Raw genomic sequence first — 25,585 nt, 5'->3', positions numbered from 1 at the left:
GGCCTCCTTGAAAACAGGCCATTCGGCCCACCGAGTCTGTGCCGGCCAGCATTCCCTGTACACTAGTTCTATCCAACACACCAGGGACAAACCTGTACGTCTTTGGGCTGTGGGAGGAAACCAGAGCAGCCGGTGAAAAAATCTACGCGGCCTCAGAGAGAACGTACAAACTCCGTACAGACAGGACCCGTAGTCAGGATGGAACCCGGGTCTCTGGCGCTGTCAGGCAGCGACTCTACCGCTGCGCCACCATGCCAGAGAGATTGTTCAGGTTGATGCCTCACAAGATAGAAAAGAGGAAGGTACACAAGAATGCTGGAGAAACTCAGCGGGTGCTGCCGCATCTATGGAGCGAAGGAAATAGGCAACGTTTCGGGATGAGAATGATTTAAAGGGTTCAAGAAGGAATGCAGATGATAGAAAATCGAAGGTAGACAAAAGTGCTGGAGAAACTCAGCGGGTGCTACCGCACCCGCTGAGTTTCTCCAGCACTTTTGTCTATAGAATGATTTAGGGAACCGGTTTCTAATTCTGAAGAAGTAATAAAAGTATAAGAATAAGTTTAAGAATAAGGAGTAAGCAATTTAGAACACAGACGAGGAAACACTTTTTCTCACAGAGAGTGGTGAACCTGTGGAATTCTCGGCCTCAGAGCGCGGTGGAGGTGGGTTCCCTGGATGCTTTCAAGAGAGAGCTAGATAGGGCTCTTAAAAATAGCAGAGTCAGGGGATAAGGGGAGAAGGCAGGAACGGGGCACTGATTGGGGATGATCAGCCATGATCACATAGAATGGCAGGAGTAGGCGCTGGCTCGAAGGGCACCGAATGATCCTCCTCCTCCACTCAGTATCCCGTACCTGCCTTCTCTCCATACCCTCTTATCCCCTTAGCCACAAGGGCCACATCTAACTCCCTCTTAAATATAGCCAATGAACTGGCCTCGACTACCCTCTGTGGCAGAGAGTTCCAGAGATTCACCACTCTCTGTGTGAAAAAAGTTCTTCTCATCCGTTTTAAAGGATTTCCCCCTTACCTTAAACTGTGACCCCTTGTCCTGGACTTCCCCAACATCAGGGCAATAGGTCTAGGCCTGTTCAAACCACGCAGAATTTTTCAGTTTCTATAAGATCCCCAGAAATCTCCTAAATTCTAGAGGATTGAAAGTAATAAACCCAGGATTGTCACGTCTAAAAGGGAGAAATAAGTCACGGGGCGAGCGTCAATAGACGAAGCCAGGGGGACTTTATGCTGGGGAATGCGAGCAGGGAAATAGAGGGTCTGCAAAGTTCAAGGTGAATCCCAGCCCGTGAAGGAGAAAAATAAAGGAATCACGCTGGAGAAATGAAAGAGAAAGCCAACCTGCTGGGGCACGAACATAAAATGGAAAAATGTCTGAAAAACACTCAACAGCCCGTGAAAGTTGAAGCGGCTGAAATAAAAGAAAGGGAAAGAGAAACACTCAACAGGTTTGGCCTCTCCAGAGAGAGAGAGAGAGAGAGAAACAGTTCTCCCAAAACGGCACCAATTCCTAACAATAGGCAATAGGTGCAGGAGCAGGCCATTCAGCCCTTACAGCCAGCACTGCCATTCAATGTGTTCATGGCTGATCATCCCCAATCAGTACCCCGTTCCTGCCTTCTCCCCATATCCCTTGACTCTGCTATTGTTTAGAGCCCTATCTAGCCCTCTCTTGAAAGCATCCAGAGAAACTGCCACCACTGCCCACTGAGGCCGAGAATTCCACAGACTCACCACTCTCTGTGAGAAGAAGTGTTTCCTCGTCTCCGTTCTAAATGGCTTACTCCTTATCCTTAAACTGTGGCCCCTGGTTCTGGACTTCCCCAACATTGTGAACATGTTTCCTGCCTCTAGTGTGTCCAAACCCTTCACAATCTACCTGTCCCGCTGAGTTACTCCAGCATTTTGTGTCTATCTTCAGTTAACTTTCCAGGTGTAGGATGCTGGTTTAACCTGAAAATAGACACAAAAAGCTGGAGTAACTCAGCGGGTTGGGCGGCATCTCTGGAGGAAAGGAATGGGTGACGTTTCGGGTCGAGACCCTTCAACAGACTGAAAGTCAGGGGAGAGGTAAATGAGAGATTTGGACGACGGTGATATAGAGAGATGTACGTAGAACAAATGAATGAAAGGTATGCAAAACAGTGACGATGATCAAGGAAAGGTGGAGCCCACAATGGTCCATTGTTGGTTGTGGGCTCGGTGATAACGAGTCGTGCAAACAATGAAACTCAACAGAACAACAGCGAAACTAGCAGGATGACTAGGGTGGATGAGGGGCGGAGAGAGAGGGAATGCAAGGGTTACTTGAAGTTAGAGAAGGCAATGTTCATACCGCTGGGTTGTAAGCAGCCCAAGAGAAATACGAGGTGCTGTTCCTCCAGCATGCGTGTGGCTTCACTCTGGCAGTGGAGGAGGCCCAGGACAGAAAGGTGGTTTCAGGTCCTGAACCCCTGTCTATTGGCTCTCTGTGGGATTCGGCTTCACGATATTCCCAATGTAACTGCAGACCTAATGCCCGACCAACCCAAGTCCAGAGGGAAGCAAGGTTCCCAGGATAGGTGGTTACTTGGGGACTGCCACGACCCGCGACCTGCGTGGGTTTTCTCCGGGTGCTCTGGTTTCATCCCACACTCCAATGACGTACAGGCTTGTAAGTTAATTGGCTTAGTAAAATTGGAAATTGTCCCTAGTGTGTGGGATAGTGCCAGTGTACGTGATTCGCTGGTCGTCGAGGGCTCGGTGGGATGAAGGGCCTGTTTCCGTGCTGTATCTCTAAAACTAAAACACTAAATAGAGCGGCACGGTGGCGCAACGTAGAGTTGTTGCCTCACAGCGAATGCAGCGCCGGAGACCCGGGTTCAATCCCGACTACTGGTGCTGTCTGTACGGAGTTTGCATGTTCTCCCCGTGACCTGCGTGGGTTTTCTCCAAGATCTTCGGTTTCTTCCCACACTCCAAAGACGTGCAGGTTTGTAGTTTAATTGGCTTGGTAAATGTAATAATTGTTCCTAGTGTGTGTAGGATAGTGTTAATGTGTGGGGATTGCTGGCTGTCGAGGTCTCAGTGGGCTGAAGGGCTTGTTTCCGCGCTGGATCTCTAAAGTCAACTATACACATGGACCTTGGCTCTGCTGCATAATGTCCACCTCACCAGCTGTTCAAGGAAGTGGTCAGGTTGTGCAGTTACTGCCACTTGGCCTCTCCCTACTGTAAACTATTGCTGTTTGTCATCTACATCAATGATTTGGATGAGAACACACATGGCAAGATCAGCAAATTTGCAGATGATGCAAAGGCGGGTGGTTTTGCAGCTCGTGAAGATGATGGTGAAAAATTGCAGCAGGATCTTGATCGGTTGGGCAGGTGGACGAACGAATGGTTAATGGAGTTTAATACAGAGAAGTGTGTCTAACCAGGGCAGGGCCTACACAGCGAATGGCTTACAGCGCCAGAGACCCGGGTTCAATCCTGACTACGGGTGCTGTCTGCATGGAGTCTGTGCGTTTTCCACGTGACCTGCGTGGGTTTCCTCCAGGTGCTCCGGATTCCTCCAGCACTCCAAAGACGTACAGGTTTGTTGGTTAATTGGCTTTGGTAAAATTGTAAATTGACCCTAGTGTGTGGGATAGTGCTAGTGTACGGGGTGATCTACACTAAACAAAACTCATCTAAACTAAACTAGACTAGACTAGACTAAACTAGACTAAACTAGACTAAACTAGACTAAACTAAAGTAGACTAAACTAGACTAAACTAGACTAAACTAAGACTAAACTAGACTAAACTAAACTAATCTAAACTAAACTAAACTATAGACTAAACTAGACTAGACTAAACTACACTAGACTAAACTAATCTAAACTAAACTAGACTAAACTAGACCAAACTAAACTAGACTAAACTAGACTAGACTAAACTAAACTAGACTAGACTAAATTAAACTACACTAAACTAAACTACACTAGACTAAACTAAACTAATCTAAACTAGACTAGACTAATCTAAACTAGACTAGACTAAACTAGACTAAACTAGACTAGAGTAAACTGAACTAGACTAGACTAAACTAGACTAATCTAATCTAAATTAATCTCAACGAAAGAATGATAATAATGTGAATGGTCTTACCTCCCCTCGGGTACAAGGGACTGGATCTGAATATCTGGATGTACAACTTGCCCCAGGCCAGTGCTGGTCGTCTGTCAATCCAAAGGTATCGCTGCAGTTCCTGGCAAAATACTTGTATGGCTTCCAGGTGGAACCAAAGTCTTGCGATCTCTCGAGGATCATGGCGGCCGGCCTGGGCGATTTGAAGATGATGATGAGGTGAGTGAAGTAGAAGTGTGTCTCTAGGTCCAACTGGATGCTTTCCCTGTGCCTGCCCTGGGCCGACTGCCACCAGGTGCGGGGGAAGCGGAATGATGAGTCGGTCATGGCGGCGGCTGGGTGGGAGTGGCGCGGGCTCTGGCCTGAAGCGCACTTGCCGCACTCCGCGCGGGCCCTGCATCCCCGGCCCGTGTACGCGCAGTAGAGCTCGGTGGAGTGGGCGCCGCAGGTGGACGTGGTCTTCAGATGCCTGCCTGCCACCAGGTTGCCCAGCTGGGGGTTACACGCTCCCGACACACAGTGCTGCCTCACCCCAGGCTCGTCTGTCAGCCCTGCAAACAAACAGCGCTCCAGGTCAACCTTGGCATCTAGGTCACTCTCAACATCCAACACACCCCCCACCCACACATTGGAACAGTCCACGTTCATTAGATCAGAAGATCAGAAGAGATAGGAGCAGAATTAGACCATTCGGCCCATCTACTCTACCATTCAATCATGGCTGATCTATCTCTCCCTCCTAACCCCATTCTCCTGCCTTCTCTCCATAACCTCTGACACCCGTACTATTCAGGAATCTGTCTATCTCGGTCTTAAATATATCGACTGACATGGCCTCCACAGCCTTCTGTGGCAAAGAATTCCACAGATTCACCACCCTCTGACAAAAGAAATTCCTCCTCGTCTCCTTCCTAAAAGGACGTCCTTTAATTCTGAGGCTATGAACTCTAGTTCTTGCCTCTCCCACTAGTGGAAACATCCTCTCCACAACCACTTAATCCCACCATGAGAGGAGATGTACAATAACTGGTCTGAAGAAGGGTCACCTATTCCTTCCCTCCAGAGATGCTGCCCGTCCCGCTGAGTTACTCCAACATTTTGTGTCTATCTTCGGTTTAAACCAGCATCTGCAGTTCCTTCCACCACATGCCTGTACAATGAGATGCAGGTCCGTCACTGATTTACCAGCACACTCTCTGGATGAAATGTGTGGGAAGGAACTGCAGATGCTGGTTTAAACTGAAGATAGACACACAATGCTGCAGTAATTCAGGGGGTCAGGCAGCATCTCTGGAGAAAAGGAATAGGTGACGTTTAGTAGTTATGTGAAAAAAGGAATAGGCGTGGGTCTGAAGAAAGGTCTCGACCCGAAACGTCACCTATTCCTTCTCTCCAGAGATGCTGCCTGACCCGCTGAGTTACTCCAGCTTTTTGTGTCTATCTTCCTTTTTGGGGGGGTGGGGGGTGATGGGTGGAATACAGGCTGTATCATCAGTTGGGGAAGTTTCTCTAAGATAATGTATCTGCCAACTGCGGCCGGGCTGGAGTTCCAGAGCCCTGGCTATTGGGGGCAAATTAGACCCGCCGATCAGCCACGGAAGTCCCGATGAGGTCGAGATCGACCGCCTCACCCGACTTAGGCACTACATTATCAGGGGAGACTTCCGGGAATGGGGGGGATTTTGTCCGGATGAAAGGATTAAAGGAGGGGCCGGTCCACGAGTTGCCAGAATACCAGTGGTGGACCTGCACCAAAGAAAGACCAAAGTGTATCTTACTCAAAGAACAATGTACACCATAGCCCTGCGTGTCTCAGCCAACTATGGTGCCAAGTTAAAGCACATACCCTGTATCACTCCATCAAATGTCACACGTGCTTTGAATCCCTGGTCTATTCATGCTTCATTTTTTTAATAATATTTTTATTGGAATCAAGGGCATAATAAGAACATTTTGTGTATATCAGTCGTACATTACTAATATTATCAGTTATTTAATGACTATTTTTTTTATATAGATAGAAAATAAAAAATGGAGAAAACAAAGCATGATAGAAGGGAATAATTTACTAATAATACAAATTGGAGATAGGTTTGAAAATGATTACGTTTAACTTTTCATCTAATCCTGAGTTCGAGCTTCAGTCAGTTTCTCGAGCCGAACCATTATACCCCTTCAAATAGTCAATAAATGGACAAAAAGTTCTTGTTTGTCCATTAAGACAAGTCTAATTCTTTACAAATGTAAGGTCTCCGACATTTCCATAATCCACATTTTGATTTTGGGGGTTATAGGATCTTTCCAAAATGTTAATATTAATTTTTTCCCAGTTATTATACTATCGTTGATAAAGTTTCCTATTCATGCCTCTGTCTTAATGTCTCATGGACACTGTTATTGGTTTTGTTTCCACCACTTTGCCGGGCTGCATCTTCCAGCGCCCTCTGTGCTACGATAAATTCTTGCCCCACGTTTCAGTTTAGTTTAGTCAAGCGACACAGCGCGGAAACAGGCCCTTCGGCTCACCGAGTCCGCGCCGACCAGCGATCCCCGCACACTAACACTGTCCCACACACACTCGTCCCACTGTACGTCTTTGGAGTGTGGGATGTCAGGTTCCTGGATTCCTGGGATGTCAGGACTTTCATATGAAGAAAGACTGGATAGACTCGGCTTGTACTCGCTAGAATTTAGAAGATTGAGGGGGGATCTTATAGAAACTTACAACATTCTTAAGGGGTTGGACAGGCTAGATGCAGGAAGATTGTTCCCGATGTTGGGGAAGTCCAGGAGAAGGGGTCACAGCTTAAGGATAAAGGGGAAATCCTTTAGGACCGAGATGAGAAAAACATTTTTCACACAGAGAGTGGTGAATCTCTGGAACTCTCTGCCACAGAAGGTATTTGAGGCCAGTTCATTGGCTATATTTAAGAGGGAGTTAGATGTGGCCCTTGTGGCTAAAGGGATCAGGGGGTATGGAGAGAAGGCAGGTACAGGATACTGAGTTGGATGATCAGCCATGATCATATTGAATGGTGGTGCAGGCTCGAAGGGCCGAATGGCCTACTCCTGCACCTATTTTCTATGTTTCTATGGGAGGAAACCAGAGCACCCGGAGAAAACCCACGCAGGTCAAGGGGGGAACGTACAAACAAGTACCCGTAGTCAGGATGCATCCTGGGTCTCTGGCGCTGTGAGGCAGCAACTCTACCGCTGTGTCACCGTACTGTCCATATCTTTGCACAGTTCCCATCTCAATTTAAATATATGCCAGCTACTATTTGGCTTCCACTCTGGGGAAAAAAACATTGACTACTCTATCAATGCCTCTCATGATTATATATCCTTCTTCCAGTTTGATCCAGACAAAACAACACAAGTCTGTTCAATGTCATCTTGTAACTAATACCCTGTAATCCAGGCAACATCCTGACAAAGCTCTTCCGCACCTTCTCCAAAGCCCCCGCATCCTTCCTATAGCCTGGCCACTAGAGCTGCACACAATACACAAAATGTGCCCAAAACAAACTTTTATACAAAATTGCTGGAGAAACTCAGCGGGTGCGGCAGCATCTATGGAGCGAAGGAAATAGGCAATGTTTCGGGACGAAACGTTGCTTATTTCCTTCGCTCCATAGATGCTGCCGCACCCGCTGAGTTTCTCCAGCAATTTTGTCTACCTTCGATGTTCCAGCATTTGCAGTTCCTTCTTGAACAAAGTTTTATACACTTGCGGCACGACTTCCTGACTCTTTATATTAATGAAGATAGACACAAAAAGCTGGAGTAACTCAGCGGGCCAGGCAGCATCTCTGGAGAGAAGCGCTAGGCGACGTTTTGGATTTTCTTTATGTATCTGTAGATATGCCGCGACTCGAAATGTCACCTATTCCTTCTCTCCAGATATGCTGCCTGACCTGCTGAGTTACTCCAGCTTTTTGTGTCTATCTTCGGTCAAAACCAGCATCTGCAGATCATAGAAACATAGAAATTAGGTGCAGGAGTAGGCCATTCGGCCCTTCGAGCCTGCACCGCCATTCAATATGATTATGGCTGATCATCCAACTCAGTATCCCGTACCTGCCTTCTCTCCATACCCCCTGATCCCCTTAGCCACGAGGGCCACATCTAACTCCCTCTTAAATATAGCCAATGAACTGGCCTCAACTACCCTCTGTGGCAGAGAGTTCCAGAGATTCACCACTCTCTGTGTGAAAACGGTTCTTCTCATCTCGGTTTTAAAGGATTTCCCCCTTATCCTTAAGCTGTGACCCCTTGTTCTGGACTTCCCTAACATCGGGAACAATCTTCCTGCATCTAGCCTGTCCAACCCCTTAAGAATTTTGTAAGTTTCTATAAGATCCCCTCTCAATCTCCTAAATTCTAGAGAGTATAAACCAAGTCTATCCAGTCTTTCTTCATAAGACAGTCTTGACATCCCAGGAATCAGTCTGGTGAACCTTCTCTGCACTCCCTCTATGGCAATAATGTCCTTCCTCAGATTTGGAGACCAAAACTGTACGCAATACTCCAAGGTGTGGTCTCACCAAGACCCTGTACAACTGCAGTAGAACCTCTGACCTATACTCAAATCCTTTTGCAATGAAAGCTAACATACCATTCGCTTTCTTCACTGCCTGCTGCACCTGCATGCCTACCTTCAATGACTGGTGTACCATGACACCCAGGTCTCGCTGCATCTCCCCCTTTCCCAATCGGCCACCATTTAGATAATAGTCTGCTTTCCCCCCGTTTTTGCCACCAAAATGGATAACCTCACATTTATCCACATTATACTGCATCTGCCAAACATTTGCCCACTCACCCAGCCTAGCCAAGTCACCTTGCAGTCTCCTAGCATCCTCCTCACAGCTAACACTGCACCCCAGCTTAGTGTCATCCGCAAACTTGGAGATATTGCCTTCAATTCCCTCATCCGGATCATTAATATATATTGCAAATAGCTGGGGTCCCAGCACTGAGCCTTGCGGTACCCCACTAGTCACTGCCTGCCATTGTGAAAAGGACCCGTTTACTCCTACTATTTGCTTCCTGTTTGCCAGCCAGTTCTCTATCCACATCAATACTGAACCCCCAATGCCTTGTGCTTTAAGTTTGTATACTAATCTCTTATGTGGGACCTTGTCGAAAGCCTTCTGGAAGTCCAGATACACCACATCCACTGGTTCTCCCCTATCCACGCTACTAGTTACATCCTCGAAAAATTCTATAAGATTCTTCAGACATGTTTTACCTTTCGTAAATCCATAAATCATGTCTGACGAATCTTATAGAATTTTTCGAGGATTCCTTCCTGCACTCTTATACTTAGTGCCCTTAATGAGAATATCTCTCATTTTTCTAAACTCCAGAGAATACTTTTTTCTCTGTTCTAATACTAGAATCCTTGAAGTTGGGATCTCAGGTAGCCCCTTGAAGTTGGCATCAAGTTCAAGTTCAAGTGAGTTTATTGTCATGTGTCCGATAGGACAATGAAATTCTTGCTTTGCTTCAGCACACAGAACATAGTAGGCATTTACTACAAAACAGATCAATGTGTCCATATACTATAATATAAATATATACACACATGAATAAATAAACTGATTAAGTGCAAATGACAGATAATTGGTTATTAATAATCAGAGTTTTGTCCGAGCCAGGTTTAATAGCCTGACGGCTGTGGGGAAGTAGCTATTCCTGAACCTGGTTGTTGCAGTCTTCAGGCTCGTGAACCTTCTACCTGGAGGTAGCAGGGATGATACTGCCAGCCTTTTTGAGGGGAGGTTAAGGTGGCATCTCAGTAGATAGGGAGGTTAAAAAAAAGCCTTTGGGCACATTGGACTACATCAGTCACAGTATAGAGTGTAGAAGTTGGGAGGTCATGTTGCAGTTGTATAAGACATAGGTGAGGCTGCATTTACAGTATTGCCTTCAGTTCTTGGCACCTGTTGATGGAATGATGTTAAGTTGGAAAAGGTACAGGGAAAATTTCCGAGGATGTTACCAGGACTAGAGGGTGTGAGCTATAGATAGAGGTTGAGTAGGCTGGGACTCTATTCCTTGGAGCGCAGGAGGATGAGGGGTGATCTTATAGAGGTGTATAAAATCCTGAGAAGCATAGATCAAGAGGGCATGAGTCCTCTTGCCCAAAGTGCAGGAATTGAGAATCAGGGGGCACAGGTTTAAGGTGAGGGGAGAAAGATTCTATAGGAATCTGAGGGATAACTTTTTCACACAAAGGGCGGTGAGTGTATGGAATGAGCTGCTAATGGACAATAGACAATAGGTGCAGGTTTAGGCCATTCGGCCCATCAAGCCAACACCGCCATTCAATGTGATCATGGCTGATCATCCCCAATCAGTACCCCCTTCCTGCCTTCTCCCCATATCCCCTGACTCCGCTATTTTTAAGAGCTCTATCTAGCTCTCTCTTGAAAGGATCTAGAGAACCTGCCTCCACCGCCCTCTGAGGCCGAGAATTCCACAGACTCACCACTCTCTGTGAGAAAAAGTGTTTCCTCATCTCCGTTCTAAATGGCTTACTCCTTATTCTTAAACTGTGGCCCCTTGGTTCTGGACTCCCCCAACATCGGGAACATGTTTCCTGTCTCTAGCGTGTCCAAACCCTTAACAATCTTATATGTTTCAGGGATGGAGGTTGTTGAATCAGGGACTATTGCAATGTTTAGGAAACAATTAGACAGGTACATGGAGAGGACAGTTTTGGGGGGGATATGGGTCAAACGCAGACAGGCGGGACTAGTGTAGATGGGACATGTTGGCCGGTGTGGGCAAGTTGGGCTAAAGGGCCTGATTCCACAATGTACCACTCTATGACTCTACTAAGTTTCACTTGTGTTAGCGATGGCTGTATCACTTGTTCTGTTGAGCTTGTGTGCCTTTGGACGCTACATGTATGTTGTAAACTAGCTGTTATTTGTTAAATATTGCCTACTGCATGTTCACTGCCAAAGCTTTTAATATTATTTTACAGCCTCCTGTTGCCATCTCCTCTCATACATTTATAATTAGGCCCTGGTTTTAGATTGAACTAAATCTTTTTCAATCTAATACCTCCTCAGGGAAGTTATTATAACACGGTAGAATTTCACAGTCCCATTGTAATAACTCTTCTCTAAAAGTCACGTCACTTTAAGATTATTAATCAATCCTTTCTGCTTGCACAAAATTAGATTTAAACTGCCTGCGTTTGAATCCTTGGCCTACTCATATAGAGAATCACCAGTTGTAAATTCAAGCAACCAGTGCTGGAGGATGTTAGGTCAGGTAGACTATGTGGAGGAAAATAGACAGATGACGTTTCAGATGAGATGGCTGATCGTCTGATCGACACTAAATGCTGGAAGAAATGCCGGATCAGGCAACATCTCTGGAGAAAAGGAATAGGTGACGTTTCGGGTCGAGTCCCTTCATCAGACTGATCAATCATCTTATCTAAAAAAAAATTAAAAAAAAATGTTTTCACCCAGAGAGTTGTCAATTTATGGAATTCCCTGCCACAGGAAGTACGAGTTGGGGATGCACGGGTCATGGTAAGGTCACAGCTCAAGCAGTCGCTGTCCGTTCTCATTCATTTTGCCCAAGGCAGGAAGACCAGGATTCGCGGTCTGCGCCCACTCTGGCGTTGAGGTCGCCCAGGAGAACAAGTTCATCCTTGCTGGGGATGCTGCTGATGATGGATGCGAGTTTGTCATAGAACTCGTCCTTTGTGCCTGATGTGGAAGACAGTGTTGGGGCAAACACGCTGACAAGAGTGACTGAGCCTGCGGTGGTGTGGAGGCGGAGAGTCAGGAGTCGCTCTGAGCCATTACTGCCTGGTGCCACCATGTTCAGCAGGCTGGTCTTTACTGTGAAGCTTACTCCTTGCCCACTGGGCTTGCCAGAGTCCTTCCCCTGCCAGTAAACCGTGTACTCCATCTCCTTCTGTGTGCCCGAGTCTGCCAGCCTTATTTCCTGAAAGGTGGCTGTGTCTACGTTGCGTCTCTTGAGCTCGTCGTTTATAACAGCTGTTTTCCTGCAATCGCTGATGTCCTGTAGGTTTTCAGGGAGGCCGGTCATCATTGGCCGGACATTCCAAGTTCCCATTTTTAGAGCTGGTCTCTTTGGATGTGTTCTTTTGTTGGTAGGTGCGACGGTGCGATCTGCTGTTGGGATGGTTCCTAATCTCCGTCCACCCAGTGAGGATAGCAGTCCGTGGTGGGACGGCACCGTATTGGCTGGGGACTGCCCAGCTTGAGGCGGGCGGTAGCTGTCCATTGAGATCCGAAGATCCCTCCCACCGTCGGGGGCAACCTCTGGCCCCTCGCTTTACGCCAATCTAGCGATGACTTATAACCGGTAACCGTTGCTCCCCGTGTCGTGTCGACGCCGCAGGTCACGCTGAAGTGTCCTCTCCAGTTTGTAGGTGATGTGTGGTCGGATGCAAGCCTGGGCCATGTCATATGGAGGACAGGCAGCTCGTCCCCCCTCTCCACGTCCCTGATCGATCCAAAGGAACAGCAGGGCCGTTACAGTTTGGCACCAGCGCCATCGCAGGAGCTGCCAGGGCGAGGTTGTACACAACGACAAACTGCCTTAGGGGCTCTGGCTCCGGGTTTTCTTGAGGTTTACTCCAGGAGCCTTTTCCGTGACTGGATATGGCCACAAGGCAGTGGAGGTTTTAAATCAGAGTTTCCCCTCTCCTAGATGGACTGCCTTCCCAGGCTGATCAGCCCCACCTCGCCCCCCACAATGACTGTCTTAGCCTTGGAGTCCGAAGAAGGGTCTTGACCGGAAACGCCATCTACTCCTTTTCTCCAGTGATGCTGCCTGGCCCGCTGAGTTACTCCAGGATTTTGTGTCTATCTTCGGTGTAAACCAGCTTCGGCAGTTCCTTCCTACACTGTACTATTCTTGTGCTCTCCCCGCCCTTACAAGTAGTGGTTGGAAACTCCCACCAATATTTTCTGACTCTTGCAATTTAATACTCAAGTCAAAAACTGCTTTAATTTGGAGTCATTTAGTGTGAAAACATACCCTTCATCGCACCATGTATATATTCACCATTAAGAACCCTTCTGCAAAAACACTATTTTTCCTCATTAAAACTCCAGCCCAAGGACAAACATTGCTCCTGCCACCAACATTTACATTAGGGGTAGTTTATAGCAGTCAATTGACCCACCAACCAGCATTCTCTTTGGGATGTCAGAGGAGGAACCAGAGCAACTGGGGGACATCCACACAACATACGGCCAGAAACGTCACCTATTGCTCTTCTCCACAGATGCTGCCTGAGTTCATCCAGCTTTTTGAGTCCATGTAACAATTTGCAAGCTCCAGCCCGACAGCACTGGAGGCCACAACCAAATCTGGGTCATAGAGTGATACAGCGTGGAAACAGGCCCTTCGGCCCAACTTGCCCACGCCGGCCAACGTGTCCCAGCTACACTGCCCGCATTTGGTCCATATCCCTCCAAACCTGTCCTATCCATGGAGAGGAAGAAGGGTCTGAAGAAGGGTTTTGGCCCGAAACATTGCCTATTTCCTTCGCTCCGTAGATGCTGCAGCACCTGCTGTGTTTCTCCAGCACATTTGTCTACTATCCATGGCTCCCTGGTGCAAGTTGAGGCACTTGTGTGACATATTGTAAGTCACCTTGATCACTTTGCAACAGACTATTAGATAATACCCGTTTAGTCTACTTCAGTTTATTTACCTGGCTGGGAATGCTGCTGCATACCTTCAGATACAGAGCCTCAGCTTTGTCCATTGTCTCTGTCTTCAATTAATCGAGTGGTACTCCGGTGTTTGTGTGTTTCATCATTTCCTCTCACTCTCTGGTTACCATTGCCCATGTTATTGCCCCCGTACCAACACCTTGTGATTTGCCTCCAACTTTCTAAACTTCTCCTTTGCCAAAACACTCCACCCAGAGCTCTAGGGGCTGGTGGAATCAAGGGATATGGGGAGAAGGCAGGCACGGGTTATTGATTGGGGATGATCAGCCATGATCACAATGAATGACGGTGCTGGCTCGAAGGGCCGAATGGCCTCCTCCTGCACCCATTTTCTATGTTTCTGGTCCCAACCCAATTCCAATGAAGCCTGCTCCCAGAAAAAACAGCGTCCTCTTTAGTCTGAAGAAGAGTTTCGGCCCGAAACGTTGCCCATTTCCTTCGCTCCATAGATGCTGCTGAGTTTCTCCAGCATTTTTGTGTATTTTTGTGTAGTTAGTTTAGTTTACTTAGTGCTAAGCCCCTATTGCTCCCACATTGTTTTAAAACACTGTCTTTGGGCGTCACGGTGGCGCAGTGGTAGAGTTGCTGCCCTACAGCACCAGAGACCAGGGTTCCATCCTGACCACGGGTGCTGTCTGTACGGAGTTTGTACCTTCTCCCCGTGACCCACGTGGGTTTTCTCCGGAACTTCGGTTTCCTCCCACACTCCAAAGACGTACAGGTTTGTAGGTTTAATTGGCTTGGTATAAATGTAAAAAAAATGGTGTATGTTGGGAAGTGTAAGTGTGCGGGGATCGCTGGCCGGTGTAGACTCAGTGGGCCGAAGGGCCTGTTTCCGTACTGCTAATCTAAATCAAACAAAACTAAACTAAACATATTGAGCTATCCAATCTCATTAATCCAATGGCTTTTTGCACAGGGAGTGATGCATATATTATTACCTTTCTGCCCAGAATCAGTCAAACTGTGTGGAAGGACATTATTGCCGTAGAGGGAGTGCAGAGAAGGTTCACCAGACTGATTCCTGGGATGTCAGGACTGTCTTATGAAGAAAGACTGGATAGACTTCGTTTATACTCTCTAGAATTTAGGAGATTGAGAGGGGATCTTATAGAAACTTACAAAATTCTTAAGGGGTTGGACAGGCTAGATGCAGGAAGATTGTTCCCGATGTTAGGGAAGTCCAGGACAAGGGGTCACAGCTTAAGGATAAGGGGGGAATCCTTTAAAACCGAGATGAGAATAACTTTTTTCACACAGAGAGTGGTGAATCTCTGGAACTCTCTGCCGCAGAGGGTAGTCGAGGCCAGTTCATTGGCTATATTTAAGAGGGAGTTAGATGTGGCACTTGTGGCTAAGGGGATCAGAGGGTATGGAGAGAAGGCAGGTACGGGATACTGAGTTGGATGATCAGCCATGATCATATTGAATGGCGGTGCAGGCTCGAAGGGCCGAATGGCCTACTCCTGCACCTAATTTCTATGTTTCTATGTTTCTATGACACAGGCCCTTCGGCCCAACATGCCCACAACATTTCTCTTTCTAACTTAATCCCTGTCTGTGCATATTCCGGACACTGAACTTCCTTCTTTGGGTCCTATCTATGTTCTTTATTGCTCCCTGGACCATGACATGTGGGTCTTGCCCTCCACAATATTCACTCTGCAGCCTCCGGGAAATGTCCTAAACCCCGGCACTGGGCAGGTAACAAAGTCTATGAGACTCACACATGCAACTACAAAGAAGACCATCTATCCTCATTCCCACACCCATACAGCTTCAGTGTAGGAAGGAACTGCAGATGCTGGTTTACACCCAATATAGGCACAAAATGCTGGAGTAACTCAGAGGGTCAGGCAGCATCTCTGGAGAGAAGGAATACTAGGTGACGTTTTCGGTCGAGACCCTTCTTCAGATTGAAGAAGGATTTCATAAGAAGGGTTTTGACCCGAAACATCACCTGTTCCTTTTCTCCAGAGATGCAGCCAGTCCCGCTGAGTTACTCCAGCATTTTGTGTCTATCATCAGTGTGAAACCAACATCTCCAGTTCGTTCCCACACTGAAGCTCCTATAGTGGTTGGACAAGTGCCAGGATAAAGGCTTCTCCAACTGTACTTTCTGGATCCTTACACCTGCCTCATTGTGCTAATGCTCTCCTGTCCACCTTGAATGATCAATAATGTACTTAGGTCTTTAAGAGGTCCGAAGTGGCCTGTTTCCACGCTGTATCTCTAAAAAAAAAAAAATTCCAATTCCATCGACACTGCACACAGTGCTAAACTTCAGAACACACAGACTTATATTCTTGAAATCACTAGATCAAGGTCAGAAAAAATTCAATTAACCTGTTCTAGCCGACAACTCGCTCACAATTTGTTACTACTTGCTTACTACTCCAAATGGAAAACTACAAAGTTAAATAAACCTAACAGTAAAACTTAATTAAGCAAATAAATCATTTAAATGTAATTACTCCCTAAATCACCAATTACACACTCAATGTACACCGCATGCACGTCATGTTGGAGCAGTTACTGTGATTGACCAGAACACAGGGATCTGTAGATTGTGTTAGGTTGGGAGGTCATGTTGTAGTTGTATAAGATGTCGGCGAGGCCACATTTAGAGTATTGTGTTCAGTTCTGGGCACCGTGTTATAGGAAAGATATTGTCAAGCTGGAAAGGGTGCAGAGAAGACTTACGAGGATGTTGCCAGGAGGACTAGAGGATCTCATAGAAACATAGAAACATAGAAATTAGGTGCAGGAGTAGGCCATTCGGCCCTTCGAGCCTGCACCGCCATTCAATATGATCATGGCTGATCATCCAACTCAGTATCCCGTACCTGCCTTCTCTCCATACCCCCTGATCCCCTTAGCCACAAGGGCCACATCTAACTCCCTCTTAAATATAGCCAATGAACTGGCCTCAACTACCCTCTGTGGCAGAGAGTTCCAGAGATTCACCACTCTCTGCGTGAAAAAAAAAGTTCTTCTCATCTCGGTTTGAAAGGATTTCCCCTTTATCCTTAAGCTGTGACCCCTTGTCCTGGACTTCCCCAACATCGGGAACAATCTTCCTGCATCTAGCCTGTCCAACCCCTTAAGAATTTTGTAAGTTTCTATAAGATCCCCTCTCAATCTTCTAAATTCTAGAGAGTATAAACCAAGTCTATCCAGTCTTTCTTCATAAGACAGTCCTGACATCCCAGGAATCAGTCTGGTGAACCGTCTCTGCACTCCCTCTATGGCAATAATGTCCTTCCCCAGATTTGGAGACCAAAACTGTACGCAATACTCCAGGTGTGGTCTCACCAAGACCCTGTACAACTGCAGTAGAACCTCTCTGCTCCTATACTCAAATCCTTTTGCAATGAAAGCTAACATACCATTCGCTTTCTTTACTGCCTGCTGCACCTGCATGCCTACCTTCAATGACTGGTGTACCATGACACCCAGGTCTCGCTAAATCTCCCCCTTTCCCAATCGGCCACCATTTAGATAATAGTCTGCTTTCCTGTTTTTGCCAGCAAATTGGATAATGGATATCTCAGCTATAGGGAGGTTGTGTAGGCTGGGACTCTATTCCTTGGAGCACAGGAGGATGAGGGGTGATCTTATAGAGGTGTACAAAATCATGATAGATCGGGTAGATGCACAGAGTTTCTTGCCCAGAGTAGGTGAGTTGAGAACTGGAGGACATAGATTTAATGTAAAGGGGAAAAGAGTTCACACAAAGGGTGGTGGGTGTATGGAACATGCTGCCAGAGGAGGTAGTTGAGGCTGGGACAACTTAAGAAACATTTAAACAGGTACATGGGTAGGACAGGTTTGAAACTTGGAAACTGGTTTCCTCCCATAGAAACATAGAAAATAGGTGCAGGAGTAGGCCATTCGGTCCTTCGAGCCTGCACCGCCATTCAATATAATCATGGCTGATCATCCAACTCAGTATCCTGTACCTGCCTTCTCTCCATACCCCCTGATCCCTTTAGCTACGAGGGCCACATCTAACTCCCTCTTAAATATAGCCAATGAACTGGCCTCAACTACCTTCTGTGGCAGAGAATTCCAGAGATTCACCACTCTCTGTGTAAAAAATGTTTTTCTCATCTCGGTCCTAAAAGACTTCCCCCTTATCCTTAAACTGTGACCCCTTGTTCTGGACTTCCCCAACATCTGGAATAATCTTCCTGCATCTAGCCTGTCCAACCCCTTGTTATACGTTTCTATAAGATCCCCCCTCAATCTTCTAAATTCTAGCGTGTACAAGCCGAGTCTATCCAGTCTTTCTCCATAGGAAAGTCCTGCCATCCCAGGAATCAGTCTGGTGAACCTTCTCTGTACTCCCTCTATGGCAAGAATGTCTTTCCTCAATTTAGGAATGCCTTTCCTCAGATTTGAAGAGATGTGGACCAAAAGTGGGCAGGTGGAACGAGCTGGGACATGTTGGCCGGCGTGGGCAAGTTGGGCCGAAGGGCCTGTTTCCACACTGTATCGCTCTATGACTCTATAACAGAGGAACCCAGGAGTACAAGTTCATTGTTTCCTGACAGTGGCATGGCAGGTAGATAGGGTGATGATGAAGCCTTTTGGCCCGCTGGCCTTCATCAGTCTGGGAAATGAATGTAGAGGTTGGGACATTAGTTGTACACAATGTTGGTGAAGGCTGTACTGAGTGCATTGTTTTCAGTTTTGGTCACCTTGCTACGGGAAAGATGCCATTAAGATGGAAAGATTGCAGACTATAATTCCGAGAAGGTTGCCAGGACTCCAGGCCCTGATCTATGGGAAAAGATTGTCAGGCTAGGACTTTATTCCTTGGAGTGCAGGAGACGGAGGGATAGTATAGTTTAGTTTAGTTTAGAGATACAGCGTGGAACAGGCCCTTCGGCCCACCGAGTCCGCACCCACCAGCGATCCCCGCACACTGACACTATCCTACACACACTAGGGCCAATTTACTTCTATACCAAGTCAATGAACCTACAAAACCTGTACGTCTTTGGAGTGTGGGAGGAAACCAGAGATCTCAGAGAAAACCCAGGCAGTCACGGGGAGAGCGTTAAACTCCGTACAGACAGCACCCGTAGTCAGGATCGAACCCGGGTCCCTGGTGCTGTAGGGCAGCAACTCTACCGCTGCGCCACCGTGCCGCTCTGCCACACAGTGTGACTTTATGACCAATTTGTTGTACCTAGTCAAATGATTAACCTTTCAGTTATTGTTAAAGTTGCAACCTGCTGGCCAGTTTTAACACCACACGATACAGTTGTTCCATATTCTACACATTACCTATACGTCATCGGCCAATTTGTTGCCCGTGTTCAGAGCGGAAGTAGGCCATTTTGTCCTCCACAGACATCATAACATTGAATTAGATGGTGCCCGGCCAATTTCTTAGTTCTCTCCGTCCATTTTACATCCAAATCTCGTCCTGCAGATTGGAGCAGTTCATGAAGGCAGCTCACTGCTTTCTCAGCAATGGGCAACACTTGTGGCCAATCTAGCATCACCCACAGAAGTTACAACAAAGTGCCCAAAGTAGTCAATCAATCTCAGTTTTAAATCTTTCATCTGATCCCCGGCCACAGAAGATCTCGCGATATCACTCGGACCAGCGTAACGTTTGCATTCCCTCTCTCTCTGCTCCTCCCCACCCTAGTCACACTGCTAGTTCCACCACTTGCATCCATATATCCCTTTAGAAACAGAAACGTAGACAATAGGTGCAGGAGGAGGCCATTTGGCCCTACGAGCCAGCACCGCCATTCATTGTGATCATGGCTGATCATCCACAATCAGTAACCCGTGCCTGCCTGCTCCCCATATTCCTTCATTCCGCTAGCCCCTAGAGCTCTATCTAACTCTCTTTTAAATTCATCCAGTGACTTGGCCTCTACTACCTTCTGCAGGGAATTCCACAAATTCGCAACTCTCTGGGTGAGAACGTTTTTTTCTCACCTCAGTTTTAAATGGCCTCCCCTTTATTCTTAGACTGTGGCCCCTGGTTCTGGACTCCCCCAACATTGGAAACATTTTCCTGCATCTAGCTTGTCCAGTCCTTTTATAATTTTATAGGTTTCTTTAAGATACCCTCTCATCCTTCTAAATTCCAGTGAAAACAAGCCCAGTCTTTCCAACCTTTCCTCATATGACAGTCCCGCCATCCCGGGGATTAATGTCGTGAACCTACGCTGCACTGCCTCAATAGCAAGGATGTCCTTCCTCTATTTACAAGACCAAAACTGCACACCATACTCCAGATGTGGTCTCACAAAGGCCCTGTACATCTGCAGAAGGATCTCTTTACTCCTATCCTCAAATCCTCTCATTATGAAGGCCAACATGCCATTAGCTTTCCTCACTGCCTGCTGTACCTGCATGTTTACTTTCAGTGACTGATGTACAAGGGCCCCAGGTCTCGTTGCACTTTTTCCTAATATGACACTATTCAGATATAATATATTATTATTAATATAATATAATATAATAATAATCTGCCTCCTTGTTCTTGCCACCAAAGTGGATAACCTCACATTTATCTACATTAAACTGCATCTGCCGTGCATCTGCCCACTCACTCAACCTGTCCAAAACACACTGCAACCTCCTAGCATCCTTATCACACTACCATCCAGCTTTGTGTCATCTGCAAATTTGCTAATGTTACTTTTAATCCCATCATCTAAATCATTAATATATATTGTAAATAGTTGCTGCCCCAGCACCGAGCCTTGCGGCATTCCACTCGCCACTGCCTGCCATTCTGACAGGGACCCGTTTATTCCTACTCTTTGTTTCCTGTCTGCCAACCAATTCTCTATCTATGTCAATATCCTACCCCCAATACCATGCGCTCTAATTTTGCATGCTAATCTCCTGTGTGGGACCTTATCAAATGTTTTGTTATCACCTCTTCCCCAGCCTACACTGAATCATAGACACAAAATGCTGGAGTAACTCAGCGGGACAGGCAGCATCTCCGGAGAGAAGGAATGGGCGATGTTTCGGGTCGAGACCCTTCTTCCTGGACCACTGTGGGCTCCACCTTTCCTTGGTCATCGGTGCCGGCTCTGAATTGTTCTGAACCTTTTCATACCTCTAGTTTCCCTCCCCCCGTGACTCTCAGTCTGAAGAGGGGTCTCGACCCGAAACATCACCCATTCCTGGGGTGCGAGATTGCAACCTTCACGTGGTCCGCCCTGTTTCGACGAATGCAATCAACCCGGCGTGCACAATCAAATAAGATCAAATAGAACAAGTGGTCCTACAACTTTAGGCTGTGCACGCCATAGGCAAGAAGAAGAAGAGCCATTCCTTTGCTCCAGAGATGCTGCCTGACCCTCTGAGTTACTCCAGCATTTTGTGTCCAGCCCTGGTCTAATGTTTGGCTAAGACTTGGAGGTACTCTAGGAGATGGAGAATGTAATAACATGGTGTCAGGACAACAATCTCTCCCTCAATGTCAGCAAGATGAAGAACTAAGTTACAGAGATAGGTTGAATAAGTTAGGTCTTTATTCTCTGGAGCGCAGAAGGTTAAGGGGGGACCTGATAGAGGTCTTTAAAATGATGAGAGGGATAGACAGAGTTGATGTGGACAAGCTTTTCCCTTTGAGAATAGGGAAGATTCAAACAAGAGGACACGACTTCAGAATTAAGGGACAGAAGTTTAGGGGTAATATGAGGGGGAACTTCTTTACGCAGAGAGTGGTGGCGGTGTGTAATGAGCTCCCAGTGGAAGTGGTGGAGGCAGGTTCATTGGTATCATTTAAAAATAAATTGGATAGGCATATGGATGAGAAGGGAATGGAGGGTTATGGTACGAGTGCAGGCAGGTGGGACTAAGGGGAAAAAAATTTGTTCGGCATGGACTTGTAGGGCCGAGATGGCCTGTTTCCGTGCTGTAATTGTTATATGGTTATATGGTTAACTAGTTATCAACTTCAGGAAGCGTGCTGCAGTACTTGCCTTAATCAGCACCAATGGTGCTGACGTGGAAATGGTTGAGAGCTTCAAGTTACTTTGCAGAAATATTACCAATCATCTGTCATGGACCAACTAAGGGGTTGGACAGGCTAGATGCAGGAAGATTATTCCCGATATTGGGGAAGTCCGGAACAAGGGGTCACAGTTTAAGGATAAGGGGGAAGTCTTTTAGGACCGAGGGGGAAGTCTTTTAGGACCGAGATGAAAAAAATGAGCCCTTGTGGCTAAAGGGATCAGGGGGTATGGAGAGAAGGCAGGTACAGGATACTGAGTTGGTTGATCAGCCATGATCATATTGAATGGCGGTGCAGGCTCGAAGGCCTACTCCTGCACCTATTTTCTATGTTTCTATTTTTCAATGTTTAACTACATTAAGGGGACAGCTAAGAAGGCAGCGACATCTACGCCTCTCCTGCCTCAGGAGACTGAGGAAACTTGGCATGCTAAATGTCCAAATCTGTGACTGTTACCAACTTGTACAGATGCATCATAGGAAGCATACCATGCCAGGTTGCCTCACAGCTTGGTTCAGGACAGCTCTACCCAAGACTGCAAGAAATCGCAGAGACTTGTGGATGAAGCCCAGACCATCACACAGACCATACTTCCCGCCATTGACTCTATCTACACTTCACGCTGCCTCAGGAAAGTAGCCAATAAAATCAAAGATCTTTCCCGCTCTATAAAATTAAAGCTCTTTCAGTCTGAAGAAGGGTTTCGGCCCGAAACGTTGCCTATTTCCTGCGCTCCGTAGATGCTGCCTCACCTGCATTTTTGTCTACCTTTGATTTTCCAGCATCTGCAGTTCCTTCTTAAACATCTTTCCCACTCTGGTCATTTCTCCTTCTCCCCACTATTATTGTGCAAAAGATATAGAGACATGAAAGCCTGTATTAGCAGATTCAGAATCAGTTTATTCCCCTCTGTTATCAGGCTTCTGAACACTCCTTCCATTATCTAGTGTACTGTCTGATTCTCCTCAACCAACCGCATTAGGCTTTGTTTATGGATTGGCACGGTGGCGCAGTGGTAAAGCTGCTGCCTCTCTGTGACAGAGACCTGGTTCCATCCTGACCTTGGCTGCTGTCTGTGAGGAGTTTGTACATTCTCCCTGTGAACGCGTGGGATCTCTCCGGGTGCTCCACTTTCCTCCCACATTTCAAAGACGTGCAGGTTTGTAGGTTAGTTGGCTTATGTATATTGTGTACGACACAGAACTAGTGTGAGGGTGATCAATGGTCAGCATGGACTCGATGGGCTGAAGGGCCCGTTTCCATGCTGTATCTCTAAATCTAAAACAAAAAAACCCAGAGTCTTATGCTCCAATGTTGTAAACTACATTCTGCTCCCTGTATCTATCCCTTCTTTCCGTCTATTGTGCTTGAGTTTGGTGTGATTGAATTTACCTGATTGCTTTTAGTTTAGAGATACGGTGAAGAAACAGGCCCTTCAGCCCATCGAGCCCGTGCCAACCAGCGAACCCCGCACACTAACACAATCCTACACAAACTAGGGACAATTTACAATCTTTACCGAAGCCAATTAACCGACAAACCTGTACGTCTTTGGATAGTGGAAGGAAACCGGAGCACCCGGGGGAAACCCACGCAGGTCACGGGGAGAACGTGCAAACTCCGTACAGACAGCACCCGTAGTCAGGATCGAACCCGGGTCTCTGGCGCTGTGAGGCAGCAACTCTACCGCTGTGTCACCTTTAATTAGATATTGTTGGATAACATGCAAAACAAAACCTTTCACTATATCTCGGTGACAGTCATAAACCTGTAACACGTGACAACCATAAACTGAAAAGACTGCTGGGCCCTCTCCACTGGAACAGTTCCCTCTCTAGCCCATGGCTTTTCAAGATTCAAGATTCAAGAGAGTTTATTGTCATGTGTCCCTGATAGGACAATTACATTCCTGCTTTGCTTCAGCACAACAGAACATACTAGGCATTGACTACAAAACAGATCAGTGTGTCCATATACCATTATATAAATATATACACGCATGAGTAAATAAACTGATGAAGTGCAAATAACAGATAATGGGCTATTAATAGAAGCTATCCTAAGAAAACACACGTATAAATTAATATGCAGGATAAATGACTCTAAAAATGTAATTATTGTGGCCTTGTCAAACATAAGGGCTAGCACGACACGCTACAAATCCCAGCTGTGGAGACACCTATCGTTGTCTCGTTGTAGGACATTGATAGAAACATAGAAAATAGGTGCAGGAGTAGGCCATTCGGCCCTTCGAGCCTGCACCTCCATTCAATATGATCATGGCTGATCATCCAACTCAGTATCCTGTACCTGCCTTCTCTCCATATACCCCCTGATCTCTTTAGCCACAAGGGCCACATTTAACTCCCTCTTAAATATAGCCAATGAACTGGCCTCAACTACCCTCTGTGGCAGAGAATTCCACAGATTCACCACTCTCTGTGTGAAAAATGTTTTCCTCATCTCGGTCCTAAAAGACTTCCCCCTTATCCTTAAACTGTGACCCCTTGTTCTGGACATCCCCAACATCGGGAACAATCTTCCTACATCTAGCCTGTCCAATCCCTTAAGAATGTTGTACGTTTCTATAAGAACTCCCCTCAATCTTCTAAATTCTAGCGTGTACAAGCCGAGTCTATCCAGTCTTTCTTCATATGAAAGTCCTGCCATCCCAGGAATCAGTCTGGTGAACCTTCTCTATACTCCCTCTATGGCAAGAATGTCTTTCCTCAGATTAGGAGACCAAAACTGTACGCAATACTCCAGGTGCGGTCTCACCAAGACCCTGTACAACTGCAGTAGAACCTCCCTGCTCTTATACTCAAATCATTCTTTTAATCTGGACTTTTAACTCATGTATTGTGTTTTTTTTTAATATAATTTATGATGCTTTTATGTGATATACTAAGATTTTATATGTACTTTAAGATATTTTTTAATATGTAATGCATTTTTATGGAATGTTGCTCCTTATCTGGACCTCGAGTCCGTAATAAAGTTTATTATTATTATTATTATTATTATTATTATTATTAATGTTCAGAGTTTTGTCCGAGCCAATTTAATGATCTTAAATGCCTCATTTAGTCACCACCGATCTTCCACACATAAACACTGTGTCCATGCAATAGTCATCACATTTTGACTCAGATATTAGACTTAGATATTATTCCAGTGAAACTGCACTACATCCATCCACAGCTGATAAAATCCTAAACTGCAATGCCAGGAATTAAAGACATGAATCCAAATGGGATTTTACTGAACATGTATATCGTTTTATATTCTTACATTGGCTATCGGTACATTGAATTTGTGAATTATTTTTCTGACCCGTCCACTCCACGCTTTTACACTTCCCCACGGTGAACTCCATTTCTTCAATACTGAACTCACTGGGGTTAGGCAACCTGCTGCTTATACTTGTAGTTTAGTTTAGAGATACAGCGCAGAAACAGGCACTTCAGTCCACTGAATCCACACCGACCAGCGATCCCCGCACACTATCTCTATTCTACACACACACTAGCAATCTTTACAGAAGCCATTTAACCTACAAACCTGTACGTCTTTAAGGTGCGGAAGGAAACCAGAGCACCCGGAGAAAACCCACGCGGTCACAGGGAGAATGTACATACTCCACTGACACTCGGGACTCTTCTTCAGACCTGGCCTCCATAGCCTTCTGTGGCAATGAATTCCACAGATTCA

At 46.3% G+C, this 25,585-nt stretch overlaps 1 protein-coding gene across 1 annotated transcript in view; it reads right to left on the bottom strand.

Annotated features, from left to right (window-relative positions):
• ntn4 (netrin 4) overlaps positions 1-25,585 on the bottom strand; it is an 88,017-nt gene that overhangs the window by 60,848 nt on the left and 1,584 nt on the right. Inside the window, 1 exon segment of the mRNA XM_055652775.1 lies at positions 4,148-4,677. Coding sequence (XP_055508750.1) covers positions 4,148-4,677 — 530 coding nt within the window.

Source organism: Leucoraja erinacea, chromosome 22 (genome assembly GCF_028641065.1).
Source record: "Leucoraja erinacea ecotype New England chromosome 22, Leri_hhj_1, whole genome shotgun sequence".
Taxonomy (NCBI): Eukaryota; Metazoa; Chordata; class Chondrichthyes; order Rajiformes; family Rajidae; genus Leucoraja; species Leucoraja erinaceus.
This window is presented reverse-complemented; position numbering and strand designations above follow the sequence as displayed.